The sequence below is a fragment of the Triturus cristatus genome, chromosome 11, assembly GCF_964204655.1.
Source record: "Triturus cristatus chromosome 11, aTriCri1.1, whole genome shotgun sequence".
In the NCBI taxonomy this organism is placed as follows: Eukaryota; Metazoa; Chordata; class Amphibia; order Caudata; family Salamandridae; genus Triturus; species Triturus cristatus.
The window spans coordinates 224,536,192-224,550,555 of NC_140594.1; the positions used below are offsets into that span (position 1 = coordinate 224,536,192).

At 43.4% G+C, this 14,364-nt stretch overlaps 1 protein-coding gene across 2 annotated transcripts in view; it reads left to right on the plus strand.

The window, feature by feature from the left end:
• TCHP (trichoplein keratin filament binding) overlaps positions 1–14,364 on the plus strand; it is a 413,518-nt gene that overhangs the window by 351,636 nt on the left and 47,518 nt on the right. For both annotated transcript variants that reach the window (XM_085633293.1, XM_085633294.1), the window contains exon 12: positions 10,056–10,199. In XM_085633293.1, coding sequence (XP_085489419.1) covers positions 10,056–10,199 — 144 coding nt within the window. The remainder of the gene's footprint in view (positions 1–10,055; positions 10,200–14,364) is intronic.

The following is a 14,364-nucleotide window of genomic DNA, read 5'->3' on the forward strand; positions in this document are numbered from 1 at the left end:
TGTGATGCCTGCCATTCTTGGTGAGTTCCTGTTTCTAATTACCCGTGGCTCCACCACAAGAGTGTTGACAGAGGACATCCCTGCCTGGTTCCCCTTGTAAGCAAAAAGGGATGAGAGCGTTGGTCATTTATTCTCAGTAGTGCTATGGGGGACATATGCCTCCATTATAGGAGCCCAGATTTTGGGCAGTTAGCTAAATGCTGGAAATCGTAGCTCTGCCTTGAGAGAGGAGGGAAAAGTAAAGAAGCCAGAAGGCTTAACAGATCAATTAGGAATGTCTGGAGCAGATGAAGAACAAAACCTATATGCATGATAAGCATTTCGAAACGAACAAGGCTCACCTTCATGACATGTTATTTCCAAGTTTTGAGAAAGGAAAAGACTACAAGATTCAAAATTAAAGTGTGAAAACCGGGACTAGAGTAAAATATGAAGCAGGGTTTCAAACTTCAGCAAGTGTTCTGTAGTGACAGGGTAGGAACAAGGCAGAAAGCCTCATGGCCATCAAGTTCACCACCTGGTTTCAAGATCAGTCTGGATGGTTGTATTACTCTTATAGCACCGTTTTATTCTTTTAGAAAGGTCTTACTTTGCTGCAAGATGAAAGCACTACATATACTTAGTCATCCTTTATGCATAATTCTGCAGGGATGCAATTGATTACTGGCGGGACACACTAAGGAATAACTAGAAACGAATGCCAGTCTAGAGAAGGCACTCCAACTCTAAATGCACCATAAAGGGAAACATCTTATACTGAGACCTGTAAGTAAATTAAGGTACTTCAGTACAATGGGAATCCTAAAAGCTTGGGAGGGCTTGGATATGGTAGTAGACCCATGCAAATTCCCAGTCCCTTCAAACGTACTTTATTTCCAACTGCCATGACCCTCCTAATGCAAAGAGCTGTGCTAAAAATTTTCAAGTTTTTTTTTATTTACAGGCCACTAAATAGATTAAGCCTGGGCTCAGCCTGAGAGCATGTGCAGATTGAAGTGGACCCTTCTAAGGATTGCTTCCAACCATTCATCAACATGTGTAATACTCATTCTTACTCAGGGTTAGGACAGACTCAACAATCATTGCCATCTTGAAATGAGGTGATGTATCATCAAGCTTCACACCTTTAAAGAATGTAAAAACACTTTGTGACAAGTTGACCTGATATATGCTGTCCACTAGTTATAGTGGGCACCTTGTATCAGTCAAAACAACCCTTATTAATGAATAGGTTTAAAGACAACCTTTATTGGTAGCTATGGAGAGCAGCCTTCAGGCTAAGTCTTGAAGGAGTGTAAAGCAGCTTGGTTTACCAGATTATAACCTCTTGAATTACTAAATGAAAGGAGAACCACACAAGGTATATATAAAATATATGTATTTATTTCTAAACACTCACCACTAATCTCTTTATGAAATTAAGCCCAAGATACACAATAATACAGTTCTAAAACGACAGTAAATAGCACAATATACAATGGGCCCCAGGGGCGGACCAAACCATATATTAAGAAAGTGGTATAAGAACCACGACTTGACTAGATACAGTGCCTAGAGCACGTAGAATCGCTGGGACCCCAAGGAACCACCCAAGGTAGTGACACAGGAGACCCACGGGGGACGGGTGCAGTGTGAGAACACAGGCACGAGCCCAGTACTATTCTATGAGAAAGTCGTGGGTGGTATTTTAGAAGTTAAGGACACTTAAGAGAGGACTTTGAGCAAACCCCTTTAGACTTGGGGGTTCTAGGGCCAACACCCACTGGAGCACCGGAGTACTCGAGTTACCTCACCTGGGGAAGCCGGGTGCATAGGTGTCAAATGGGGGAATCATCGTTGATTTCAATGACTATCTGCTGCAAAGTGGTGCTGCCGGGAAGAAGAAAAGTGTACGGTGTGATCCAAGCCTGGATCGAAGATCAGAAGAACCTGAAAGCAGAGGGTACAGAATCTGGGTCACTTGCCAGTGACCAGGGGCACAATAGACGAATGCCCACCGATGTCGGGTGTTTCAGGTGCGAAGAGGTGAAGCTTGACTCTGCAGCCAAGAGGACCAGGAGGCGTCGACGACAACCAGGAGCTGCATTCGAGTTGTCCCACGAAGGATGTAGAGTGCTGTTGTGCGGGTGCTTGGATTGAACCCAACTAGCTTTGGCAACATTAACCCACGCAGGTGCGGTGCGGACCAGCAAGGTCCTGGGGACTCCCCAAGCGATGGAGAGTCAGGGCACGTCTGGAGCAACCAGGGAAACCCAATCAGAAGTAAAGTTGCCTTTACAGGGACCCACCAGTTGACGGACCAGGATTTGCAAAGGGACCTTGAGAGAAAACACAAAGGGCCAGCTCACGGAACACTCGTGGAGTGTAGGCAGGCATTCTTCGGTGGAATTGCTGCTCTGGGTCAGGGCTACAAGTAACCCAAAGCTCAGCTGCTGGAGTCACTGGAAAGCTGATGCTTCTGCAAAGTAACGCGGTGTCCAGGGGTTCGGGTTGCACGGTCGCCACGAGGGATACAGGCCTCAGACTTGCTGTGGGCACTGATCGACCTCCAAGACCACGTAAACACCCCTCCTGTGGTGCAAAGTTCTTCGGAGTCCTCAGGAGCATCAGAGATGCAAACCGGTCAGATGCGTCTTTGGTGCCTGCCTTACAGGGGAGTAACTCCTTTACGCCAAGGGAGATTCTTTAGTCATCTAGTTCATTGTAGATCGCGAAGTTCCAGGATTATGTATCAGAGTTTTGTCTAGGTAAATCTAAAGTCCTGTAGCCAGGGGTTCCTGTCTTATACCCAAGGAAGGGGGGGGGACAAACTCTAGGGACCCACCTATGGGAGGGTTAGGAAAGAGGGGTGGCTACACCCATTTCCTTTGTCCAGTTTCACGCCAGAGCAGGGGCTGGTAGCCCCTGCAACCGGTTTGAGCTGGACTGTGCACCAAATGTGCCTCCAGTGCAGACTTCAAAGCACTCTTGGAGTGCACCCACCCAGCCCCAATACACTAAAGCTTGTCTGGGAGGTGGTCACACCTCCCTGTGACAGGAAACCTATTGTCCAGGCCACCCCTGCTGGAGTTTCGTCCAGCAGCAGGAGGGCAGACTCGTGTCTGGCATCCATTTTGTGATGCCAGGGCTCTGTTAGCTGGTACCAGGTATACCGGTGCTGTCATGTTTCTCCCTCTAGTAGGATGGGATCATACTCCCACACCAGTTACTGGTGTGGGGGTATATTGACACAAAAACTCACAGGGTATGGGGCAAATATGACTGTACCTATCCCCTAATTGGGTTAAGGTTTGGGTGCCAAAGACCTGAGACGCAAAACCCCTACGTCCCCTATGGAAAACTCCACAAAACAATTATAAACAAACAATGATCAGGCACTCCACTCAGTAATACATATGTTATAAAGGACAAATTTTTCAGAAACAAATCAGCATGTCGTTGTATAACTTCTTTATTCAAAATTCTTCTTTAAAAATGACACGAAGACCGTATACTTGATGGTCATCTGCCCGATAGTACGATTTCCTTGATTTATAAGAAATTAATCAACAATCGGGCGGACCTCCTTGTGCGTCTTTGGGAGGCCTGGACCGGAGACGGGTTGGAGTTGGATGACAAAGACTGGCAGTCCGCACTGTCCTCCCCGAAAGAGGTCGCCATTCCTGCCCGTCTCCGTCTCGTCCAGCTCAAAATTCTTCACCGTGTTTATGTGACGGGTCCTCATTTGGTTGTGATGGGTTTTTCTTCGGATGGGCTGTGTAAGCACGGCTGTGGAATGAGCGCCACCTTCCTTCATATCCTTTGGGAGTGTCGCAAGGTTGCGGCTTATTGGCACCGTGTGCATGCGGTAATGGAGTGTGTTACTGGGGTCGCTCTGTTGCCTGAGGCTCGTCGATGTTTGTTGAATATATGGGAGCCGAATGATTACAACGTTGCCCAGGCCCGGTGGGCGGCACTTGGGAACATGATTGCAAAGAGGGATATCGCGCAGCTTTGGGGTTCCCGACGGCCTCCCACCGTGTCAGTGTGGAAGGAGAACATGGACTGGTGCATGTTCAGAGAGGAGACGGTATATCTGGTTCGGGGCAAGCCCGGGGCGTGGGGTAGAATTTGGGTCAGTGGAATACCTACCGAGGTAACATTTGCACGCCCCCTTTTGAAGACACTCCTGACATTTCTCTGTCCCCCTGATCCTGAGGTTCCTGGAATACTGTACCATTTTTGCTGATTGTTCGGACTTCCCCGCTGCCTCCCCCCCCCCCCCCCCCCCCCCCCTCCGGTCATCTCTATTGACCTCCTGATTCTTTACCTGGTATGGTGGGGTCCCCCCATCGGCACTCGACACCGTCTAGACTGTTTCTCGCCTTGAGTTTTGTTTCATTGTTTCTTTGTTTGCTCTTTTCTTTAAAATTTAAAATATTTGTATCCTGCCTAACTTCTGAGTTGCCGAGAATATCTCCTGTAATCCTGCTGAGCCTCTGGGGATCAGTCGCTGCTTCGTGATGACAAGCAATTTACATGCATATACTAGCGGCCGGCCCTGGCGGTTGTAGGCCCATGTTTGGAATGTTGGTTTTTTGCACAATAAAGTTTTTCAAAAAAAAAAAATGACACGAAGTAGCCAACGCGTTTCGTCCATACGGACTTCTTCTGTTTGTTTATAACTGGTGTGGGGGTATGATTCCAAAGTGTTTGACACCAAACACAACATGTTTCCATGCAGCCATTCCAAAGTTAGCATTTACCGTGAGGTTATAATGCACTTGAGAGTATATGGTTTGGCTGCATCATAAACAACCCCGGAATAAAGGTTCGAAAGCTGCAGAGGGGCTCTGCTCATGCATGGGCAACCTCTCACATGAAACCCAGCACCCTGCCTTCAGGACTGTAAAGCCCTGCCATAGGGGTGACTGATAGGTTTACATGTGCAGTGATATGGAGAGATCTAGGTAACCTATTTCGCAGTAAGGGGTGCATACACCACCTTACCCAGGCTGCAGTAGCAGACCTGTGGTGTCATTTTGGAAGGCTTGTTAGGGGTGGCACAATACATGCTGCAGCCTGTGGTAGGCCTCTGGGGTACCTATGCCCTGGGTACATAGTATACCATATACTAGGGACTTATAAGGGTACCCCAGAATCCAATCTGGAGTGTACCTAAAGTACTGCTAATCAATTTAGAGAGGAAGCAGCTAGGCTGGGGTCCTGGTTAGCAGGGCCCCAGCCAGACTAAAGTCGAAAAACAGTGAAACATCAGCAAAAAGTGGGTGTAACTATAAGAAGCAGATCCTACTCTCCTACACACTTCAGTTAACTTTAGGCTTTTGTAGACTTTTTTTTTTAGGAGCCTCAAGCCAAACTGCTGCCATTGATGTCCGTGGATGACAAAAATAAAATTCTGAATTCCCAATTCCTTAAATATGCACAATTGTGCCATGCCTGGCAGGCAGAGAATCTCCCTTGTGAACAACTCCCAGAATATGTACCCCTGGAAGGCAGACTCTTGTGAGAAGAGCTCATTAATAACAACATCCCTGACGGACTGGTGGGACTCCGGACGTGGTGGGAGAGGGAAGAAGGGCCTATGAAAGACATAGATTGGGAGGCAGCATTAATGCACCCCAGAGAAGTCGCCATAAAAGCGAGACTTCGCTTCATTCAACTCAAGATACTACACCAAATTTATTACGATAGAGACAGGTTACATAAGATGGGTAGGGCAGGATCCCCATGCCTGGCCTGCACGACGGCCAGAGGTGACTTTTTCCACACAGTATGGTCATGTCCCGAGATACAGTCATACTGGAAGCAGGTAGTCGATTTGTTGGGAACAGTCCTGGGGGTGTCGGTGCCGATGGACCCGAGATTTGAGATACTTGGGATACCAAGTGAGGTGGACATCACCAGAATATAGCTAACTTTCGCCTCCTTGGGGCTGGTGGTGGCCAAAAGGGATATAGCCAGAAAGTGGGGGTTTGCCAACAGGCTGACTATTTAGGAATGGACGAGGGGGATGGATATCTACATGACGGCTGAGCAAACCACATATCGTAGGAGAGGGTGCCCATTTTTTTTTTTTTTTATAAGATCTAGGGCCCGTGTAGAATATACTTCAGACTCGACATAGGTGACGACATACAACAACCCAATACACAGGCCACACAAGAGACTTAGAGAAGACGCCCGAGTGCACAACTTACTGGCGACCTTCACTGTGACCCACCCATTGCTACTCCTGAGCTCAAAATGAAGATACATGATCAGAACGATAAGGCTCTGGTGGCGAATCCTAATTTGCATGAATCAAGAGGGAGTGGGAGATATGGCCTTGATGGTGCCTTGATGGTGATGACATTGTTTGTATTGGTTTGCTATTAATTCCTGCAACTGTATTATGTGATAACTATGTTGAGCTAAACGTTCAGTTGGAAAATAATATATATATATATATTATCTACTGGCGGTCGCCAGTAGATAGCTATAGTTAGGACCGTGTTTCCATAGGAAATCCGCAACATTCTATTTGGAATAACTTTGGCGCCAGTTGACGAATCCTCGCAAATTTTTCAAAACAAAAGGGGCGCTACGCTCCGCTCCTACCCTGAAAGTCTCGGGGGGATTCGTCAAGCGGGGGCTGAGAAAAAAGGGGGGTCCCAAAACGCGTTTTCCCATAGGACCTTTAGTCCGAGCTACAGCCCGAACGGCTGAACAGAATTACTTGAAATTGGGCAGAGAGGTAGTCCTCAGGTCAGGGATGTGCCTTTTGCAGGTCTGGTGTAAATCTGTTCAGTAGGTCCTGAGAAATAGCATTTAAATCAATATATATATCTATAGGCGCGCTCCGTGCGCTTACGGTAAGCTTACCGTACGCGTATGGTGCCGTGCGCGAGCTCAATTCTGATTGGTGGTTACATGACTGTAAACATTCGAATCGGTCGAAATCAGAAAGTATCGGCCGCCATTTTCTGTCTCTCGCACTGAAAAACAAAGGTTGATAACATGAAAAGGGGGCAACGAAGAGAGTTGCAGACCCCCTAGCGTTCGTCAGGGGGTTCACGAAGGACCAAAAAGTATGAAAAATAAATTTGATAATTTAAAAACAAAATCGCGGATTGCGCGTACGGTAAGCTTACCGTAAGCGTATGGTAAAAAAAAATAAAAAAAATAAAAAAGAATTAACAATCACATTTAATATATAAATCTAAGGACCCCCAAGGGAGAAAAAAACAATTGATATTTTGTAAAAAATGGCGAGGCGTGGCCGGGACGTAATGCGCAACGTGGGCGCTCGGGGCGCGAAGCGCACCGAGTGCCCACTGTGTGCGCACGGTGCGCGAAGTGCACCGTGCGCGCAAAAATTACAAATAAATACATAACTTAGCATTTAAAAAACCGTACAAATTCACTGAAAAAACCATAGGTTTCACACACGTTATAGTTAGGAATTAGCATTTAAAAAACCTTGCAAATTCACTTAAAAAACCATAGGTTTCACACAAGTTATAGTTAGCTGTACATTTCACTCGTAAAAAACCAATGAAATTCCAGGTTATAGTTAGATCAGGTAACTATAACTTGCGCGACCGCAATGCACAATGTGTCATTTCAGATGTCATCATTGATGTCATGAGTGATGTCACTGACCATGTCATAAGTGATGTAATATGTGACGTCATCAGCAGTGCATTGTGGTCGCGCAAGTTATAGTTACCTGATCTAACTATAACGTGGAATTTCATTGGTTTTTTACGAGTGAAATGTACAGCTAACTATAACTTGTGTGAAACCTATGGTTTTTTAAGTGAATATATATATATATATCACCCAGTCCTCTGCAACCAACCAAAGGATGACGACGCCGTGTCCAGGCTCAAAAAGATGTATTATTCAATCAGCCGGTTTGTACGCGTTTCGCCTGCCCTGCAGGCTTGATCACCAACAATTCATTTAAACTCAAACTCCTTATTTACATAATTTTGCGTGCTCGTGACGAGTCACGTGACGGAACTACAACATTAGTGCATTAAAAGAGAGACTCGTAGTCCAACGGGAAAGAAAAACTCTTGGCTCTATAGTGCACAATTGATCATGCAAATCGTAATACTTATAAGGAAAAATACCATAAAAGCACATCTCATGTCATGCCTCCCCCAAGAGAAACAAAAGCGGGCAAGTGCCCTGATTATTCCTGATTAATACAATTCCTGATAACAGATATTATCGTAACGTTATCAACACGTGTACTGCGCAGATCCGTGTGGTTATCTTCAAATCGACAATTTGTCATTTTTCACAATTTGCATGATTAGCAATTTAAGCCCAAGTGGGCAGTCATTCAATTTACTTTTTACAAAGTAGCCCATTGGTCATGTCTTACTCTAAACAATACTCAACAACAAAATGTGTGCAGTGCAAAAGGAACCAAAAAAAAAGCAACTCAAAAGTTTAAAACACAATCGAGGGGGATTGTTGCTGCTATTCCATATACATATTGTACAGGTCCTTTAAAGATGTGTAATTAGATCTTCCTCAATATTGAGACCTGTGGGGGTCTAATCATGCAAATTGTGAAAAATGACAAATTGTCGATTTGAAGATAACCACACGGATCTGAGCAGTACACATGTTGATAACGTTACGATAATATCTGTTATCAGGAATTGTATTAATCAGGAATAATCAGGGCACTTGCCCGCTTTTGTTTCTCTTGGGGGAGGCATGACATGAGATGTTCTTTTATGGTATTTTTCCTTATAAGTATTACGATTTGCATGATCAATTGTGCACTATAGAGCCAAGAGTTTTTCTTTCCCGTTGGACTACGAGTCTGTCTTTTAATGCACTAATGTTGTAGTTCCGTCACGTGACTCGTCACGAGCACGCAAAATTATGTAAATAAGGAGTTTGAGTTTAAATGAATTGTTGGTGATCAAGCCTGCAGGGCAGGCGAAACGCGTACAAACCGGCTGATTGAATAATAAATCTTTTTGAGCCTGGACACGCCGTCGTCATCCTTTGGTTGGTTGCAGAGGACTGGGTGATGTAATGCGGACTTTGCTGGGGTAGTTCGCGGCAGACGACGCACCCTCTGTTCTGGCGTGTGGCGGCAGTTACTCGAGTGAGGAGGAGCAAATATATATATTATTATTTTTTTTTTTTTTTTTTAAATAATACAATTCTGAGCAAGAATCTCCCCACTAAGACTGTGATTCCTAGTTGCTTGTTCTATTCCAACCAGTGCTAGACCCCTGTTTACGCATGGGTCAGAATTTCGAGTTAAAAGGTATTTAACGGATCCGATAATTATCAAATGCGCTAAATAATTCAACCTTCATTAAGCTCCAGCAGGTCAAACCTGCTCAATTAACGGGGTAAATGCATACTGTATTTAATGTATCATGCAGATTGTGGTGCATTGAACACCAAATTCCACGTTATTCCCCAATAACTCTTAATAGGTGTCATTTATCGTATCCGATAATAATGTGCCCCGTGGTATCGTTATTCATCAGGTTTGATAAATAGCACCTAAACTCGTAATCAGGCTTTAGATATCTTATCATTTTACTTAGCATCCAACTCTAAAGATTGCATTAACAGTAGAAATCCAGCACTAGAGGGAAGGTTTTTTTTTGTTGGTTTTTTTTATTGTTATACTTCAAAGAGCTTGTTATTATTGGGTTCAATCTATTTTTCATTTTTCTAGTTACCTGCACCGTTGTGAGGTGCCTTAACCCCTTTTACTGCCAGGAAGGATGCAGATTCACATTGCGGAGGCTATGTTTTTTGTTTGTTTGCTTCTTTAAAGGCTCGAGATCACAAAAACATTTACAGCAGGCGGCAAGTTAATTCCTTCCTGATTTAGGGCAGTGCACTCAAGCCCTAAAGCACAAATATTCGCTCACTTTGCCCTATATAGACGGCTAAATGACAGTGTAAGAGATAATAATGTAATGCCAAGAAAAGTACATTCATTGCTTTTCCATTTCAGTCTGTGCTGTGCTTTTGCCATGTGATAGATATCTAACTTTAATTGTATTTTAAATAATTTTTAGATTACTGAACGCTATCTACGAGAGCAAGAGGCACTCCTCCGTCAAAAAGAGGAAGAGAAAGAAGAGAGGTTAGCTGAACATCAGTATGAAGACTTAGTCCAGCAAGAGGCTGATCTAATGACTCAGCGAGGATACCAAAACAAGGTATTTATGTATAAAATGTATCACTCCAATAAACTAGTTTAAACACTGTTAACTTACATATTCTTAGTTAAACAAATTAAGTTATTTTGCAGAATGTGATCGGCTGTTTTCATAATAAAACCTGTTATTGAATTTGTGTCCGTGCACTAGCGACCATTAGTGCAATAAGAAGTTGCTACATTTTAATGTTATGGAAACTATACCTCTTACTTGATATTTAAGAAAACACATTTGAGCACTTGCATCCTGCCATACAGTATTGGATTTTGTTTTTCTACTTGTCCTTAACGGTGGGCAAAGCTGTCAACTGATTCCTACCACAACAGTATTGCTCTCAAACTCGAAATCGGAGGTCACATTCCTAATAAGTTGACACTGCCTTATTTAAGAAACATGCTAGGCAGTGGATTTGACTCCATCACAAAGGCATGCACAGTGTCAGTGGTGGTTTCATCATTTTGTCATGTGCTTCCACATTCTCACGAGGATCTATTATCCACAGAAACCCAGTACTTCTTAGCGGGACAAAAGCTTAATGAGCATAGGTAAGAGGGATCATGTAATTGGTGCTGTACCTGAGCTGGCTATGTCTGTTGGTACCAGTAAGATGATCAGCTACTCCTTTTCCTGGACCTTCTACCAGAGGGAAACTTTGGATGCGTGCACTTGTGATAGCTTCCTGAAGTTAAATATCTCAGCAATAAGGCATGGACTTTTGTGGTACCTTAAATGACATGTTCGCTCCCGATATTGTCTCCCTGGTACAACAGTGTGTTCCTGCCTCAAATTTACTACATAACTTACCCAATGCATTCTGGATTTAGCCAAACCTTTCAGTCAAATTACCGGAAGAGATAGAGAACTTTGTCTCTTAATCCCTCACATCGTGGGTAAAGAGTATCTTCCCCCAGTGTCAGAGTACCAGTTAACACATTCTATAGATACCTGAGAATGGTGCTTTGTTACAGGATGACCCCAAATCACCCATTCCTTCTCTGACCTACATAAAGCATGTCTCAAAGGATTATAGAATAAAGCATGAAAACCTAAGTTGGCTACTGCTTTTGGGCAATGCCCTGCTCCGCGTAGGCTCTTATTTGGCTTGTAAAGACACAAAGTGTGAGGGGGTGAGAAAAGCCTATGGAGCTCCAGAATGGCTACCTTTCCTCTCGGCTAAGGCTTGGCTTTCCTTGCTAGAGCTCCGTTTCTGTTTCAGTGCTGTATTGAATTTAGTCACTGGAGAGTACATACTGTGGGAAAGGTGTGGGTGACGTCCTTTGAAATGTGTAAAACTGGTGTGATGTCAGATTTGATAGTGTAGAAACCTGGGAAACTGGGCTCCTCTCCAAGGTTTCAGGCTAGGCAAAAGTCAAGTTGAAAGAGCATTTTTCGCACCAAAGCCATTTTTTCTTCTTCACGAGCTGCCATTTATAGAATCCTCCAAGATGTTAAGCCGAGTTCACATTGAAGGTGAAGGATGCTCTGGTAAACTTTATGGAGCATGCATCTCCAGTAGAATGTACACCAATGCCTTTTTTAATCAATTAATTATGATTTCTCAGAATGTGTGAGTACAAAGCATCATGCCTGATTCTTCCTCGAGTTCCTCGTTCATGTTGCTCAAATGTCATCTTGAGCACTATTGAAGGAGATTTTAAAAAAACCTCTCAGGGATGGATTGAGACCTTCCTCATGCAATCTTCTGAACCACAGATGCCTTTCAGTACAGCAGAAAGTTCATTGCAGAGGTTTTTGGACTCCAGGGCTATGCTCTTTGCAGGACCGTGGTCAACGTCTTATTCACCTGGCCATTAGTCTGGGCTAGGAGCCTTTCCTTCCTCTCCTCCAAGGAAATGTTCATATCCTTTCAGAAAATACCACTGCTCTGTACCACAGGCAAATGAACAAAAAGGGAGGAACCTCGTTCAGACATACTCTGCAACTCAACATTTCAAATTTAGGAGCAGTGCCTGCCAAACAGCAATCTTCCTGTGTGTGTCAAGAAGACCTTCTCGGCAGGTTAGAAGGATCTAGAGAGTATCTTCATGATCTGACTATTTCTGTGAATATGTCTATTAGCCGGAGAGTGCACTGCTCAGACCTGGAATTTTTATCCCATTTGGGAATGAGTGAGAGGCCTTTAGGATATGTTCTTATGCTGGATTGGTTAGGAAATTATGTAAGCGTTTCCTCCATAGCCCAGGTTTCATCTGCCTCTTTATTTATTTTCAGGGGATCCTTCAACTCCTTGCTCCTTCTAATAGCCTTGCGAAATATGGTTTGCAGAAAAACTTTTTCACTTAGACAACAAAAATTAGTTATTTCCACAGGTTCTAAGCCTGCTGAGTGAGCAGAGGAACCTGATTAATCACACCTCCACTGCTGAGCTTGAAGTCTTGATTCCTGAAAAAAATGTCTATGAACATTTAGGCTTGTTAGAAGGAAAACTAGTCATTGTGTGTGAGGATAGAATAGAGAATACGATTTCAGGAGCATTTGAATTTACTCGAGGCTTCTGTGGGTGATTTATCATCCTTCACATCCTTTTTAGCCTAAGAACAAAGATGGTGAAAGGAATTCTTTCCATATACAGGGATTGTGGAAGGAACTTTTTTCCATATTCAGGGAATCACTTTCTCCTAGATCCAACAAACCTATAGCTCCACTTGAATATTGCATACATTAAACCTTGCTCATTGTTTGTGTGGCAGAAAGATGCAGTGGGATCCACTTACAGCAAATCTCATATCCCAATGATCACACCAAGTTCAAAAGACAACTCGTCTGAACATAACCTTGTTTGTGGAACAGCTAGCTCTCCAGAGCCAGAAAATCTAGCTATGCTGATGTCTTCTTGTATCTTCAGTCTTTAACCCGATTGAAACTGTACTGGTCATACTCTCAGTGAGCATCTAGTCAGTAATGATCCAAAAATCAAAGGAGGGAGTGAAGAGGAAAAAGGTAGAATCGTCCTCCTCTTGATACTGTTATCCAACATAGGGATTCTACCTTGTATTATGTGAATATATATGCACCCATGTGTGTGCTGCTATTTTAAAAAAATTATTTGAAGTGTTTAGTCATACGTGAAAAATGGTGCAAAAGGATCAGAGCTCCTTCTCTCAATTTGTGGGAAGGGCAATGTTTAAAAAAAAAATTAAATACCCCTCACACACTGAAACCTGATTCAGTGTCATGCTTCATCATTGGGGTCTTCTCGCCCCTCTACGGGACGGGGCGTGCTACGACTTACGTAGACGCAGGAGCACTTTATTCAGTGATTGGTGAGTATGTATAGTGCGTGGGATCGTCAAAAGAAAATGTGAGATGATTAAAAATTCTCTGGCTAGTGGAACAAAAATACTTTATTGTCTTCCCTGGCTGAGAATATTAAAAGTGGGGAGGTGTAGATGGTGTACTATAATGAGTCACCTCCTACAAGGTCGACATGTTTCAGAAGCCATCCCCTTGGCTTTCTTCCTCAGGACCAAAAAACCGATCCCTGTTACACCTCAATGGGTGATAGAATAAATGTACATATGCCTGATAGTCACAAACACTGTCCTTAGTTCTCTGTTATGGGAGTAAAAAAATATACCACTTGTATATCTTAAGAACCTGAAAAGAAAAATATTTTGGATAAATCATGGCTTTCATCATTTATCTTTATCTATTCACATCACCATCACGTGGAAAGTTTTAAGCTTTTTGTGATATATTTCTCTTGTGCAACTCTGTTGTAGGTAATGGTACCATTTGGTAAATATCCTCTACTCATAAATCATCTGAAAGAACACTCCTTGTGATTTCTAGTGCCCAGTATCACATTTACTCAACATTCTATCATACATATGTATCTCCTAGCAAGATTCATCTTATGTTACAATACATTCATACATAAAGGAAGTATTTGTACACTCTGATTGTGTCCCAAAAGGTTACAGATTAATGATCACAGCAAACGAGCACTCGCATTCGTACTCCCATGACAGGCCTTGTAAAAAAATGGGAGATGTTTTCCAAAAGTCTGTGCACTCGTGCTTTTTAAACTGTGATCTCACGGTGTGTCTTTTTTTTTTTAATTTAAATAATGGTATTCATGCTCTCAAAAGGACGTGCCATAATAATATCCTTATCGCTCCATGAGCTCACACGTGCGGTGTCG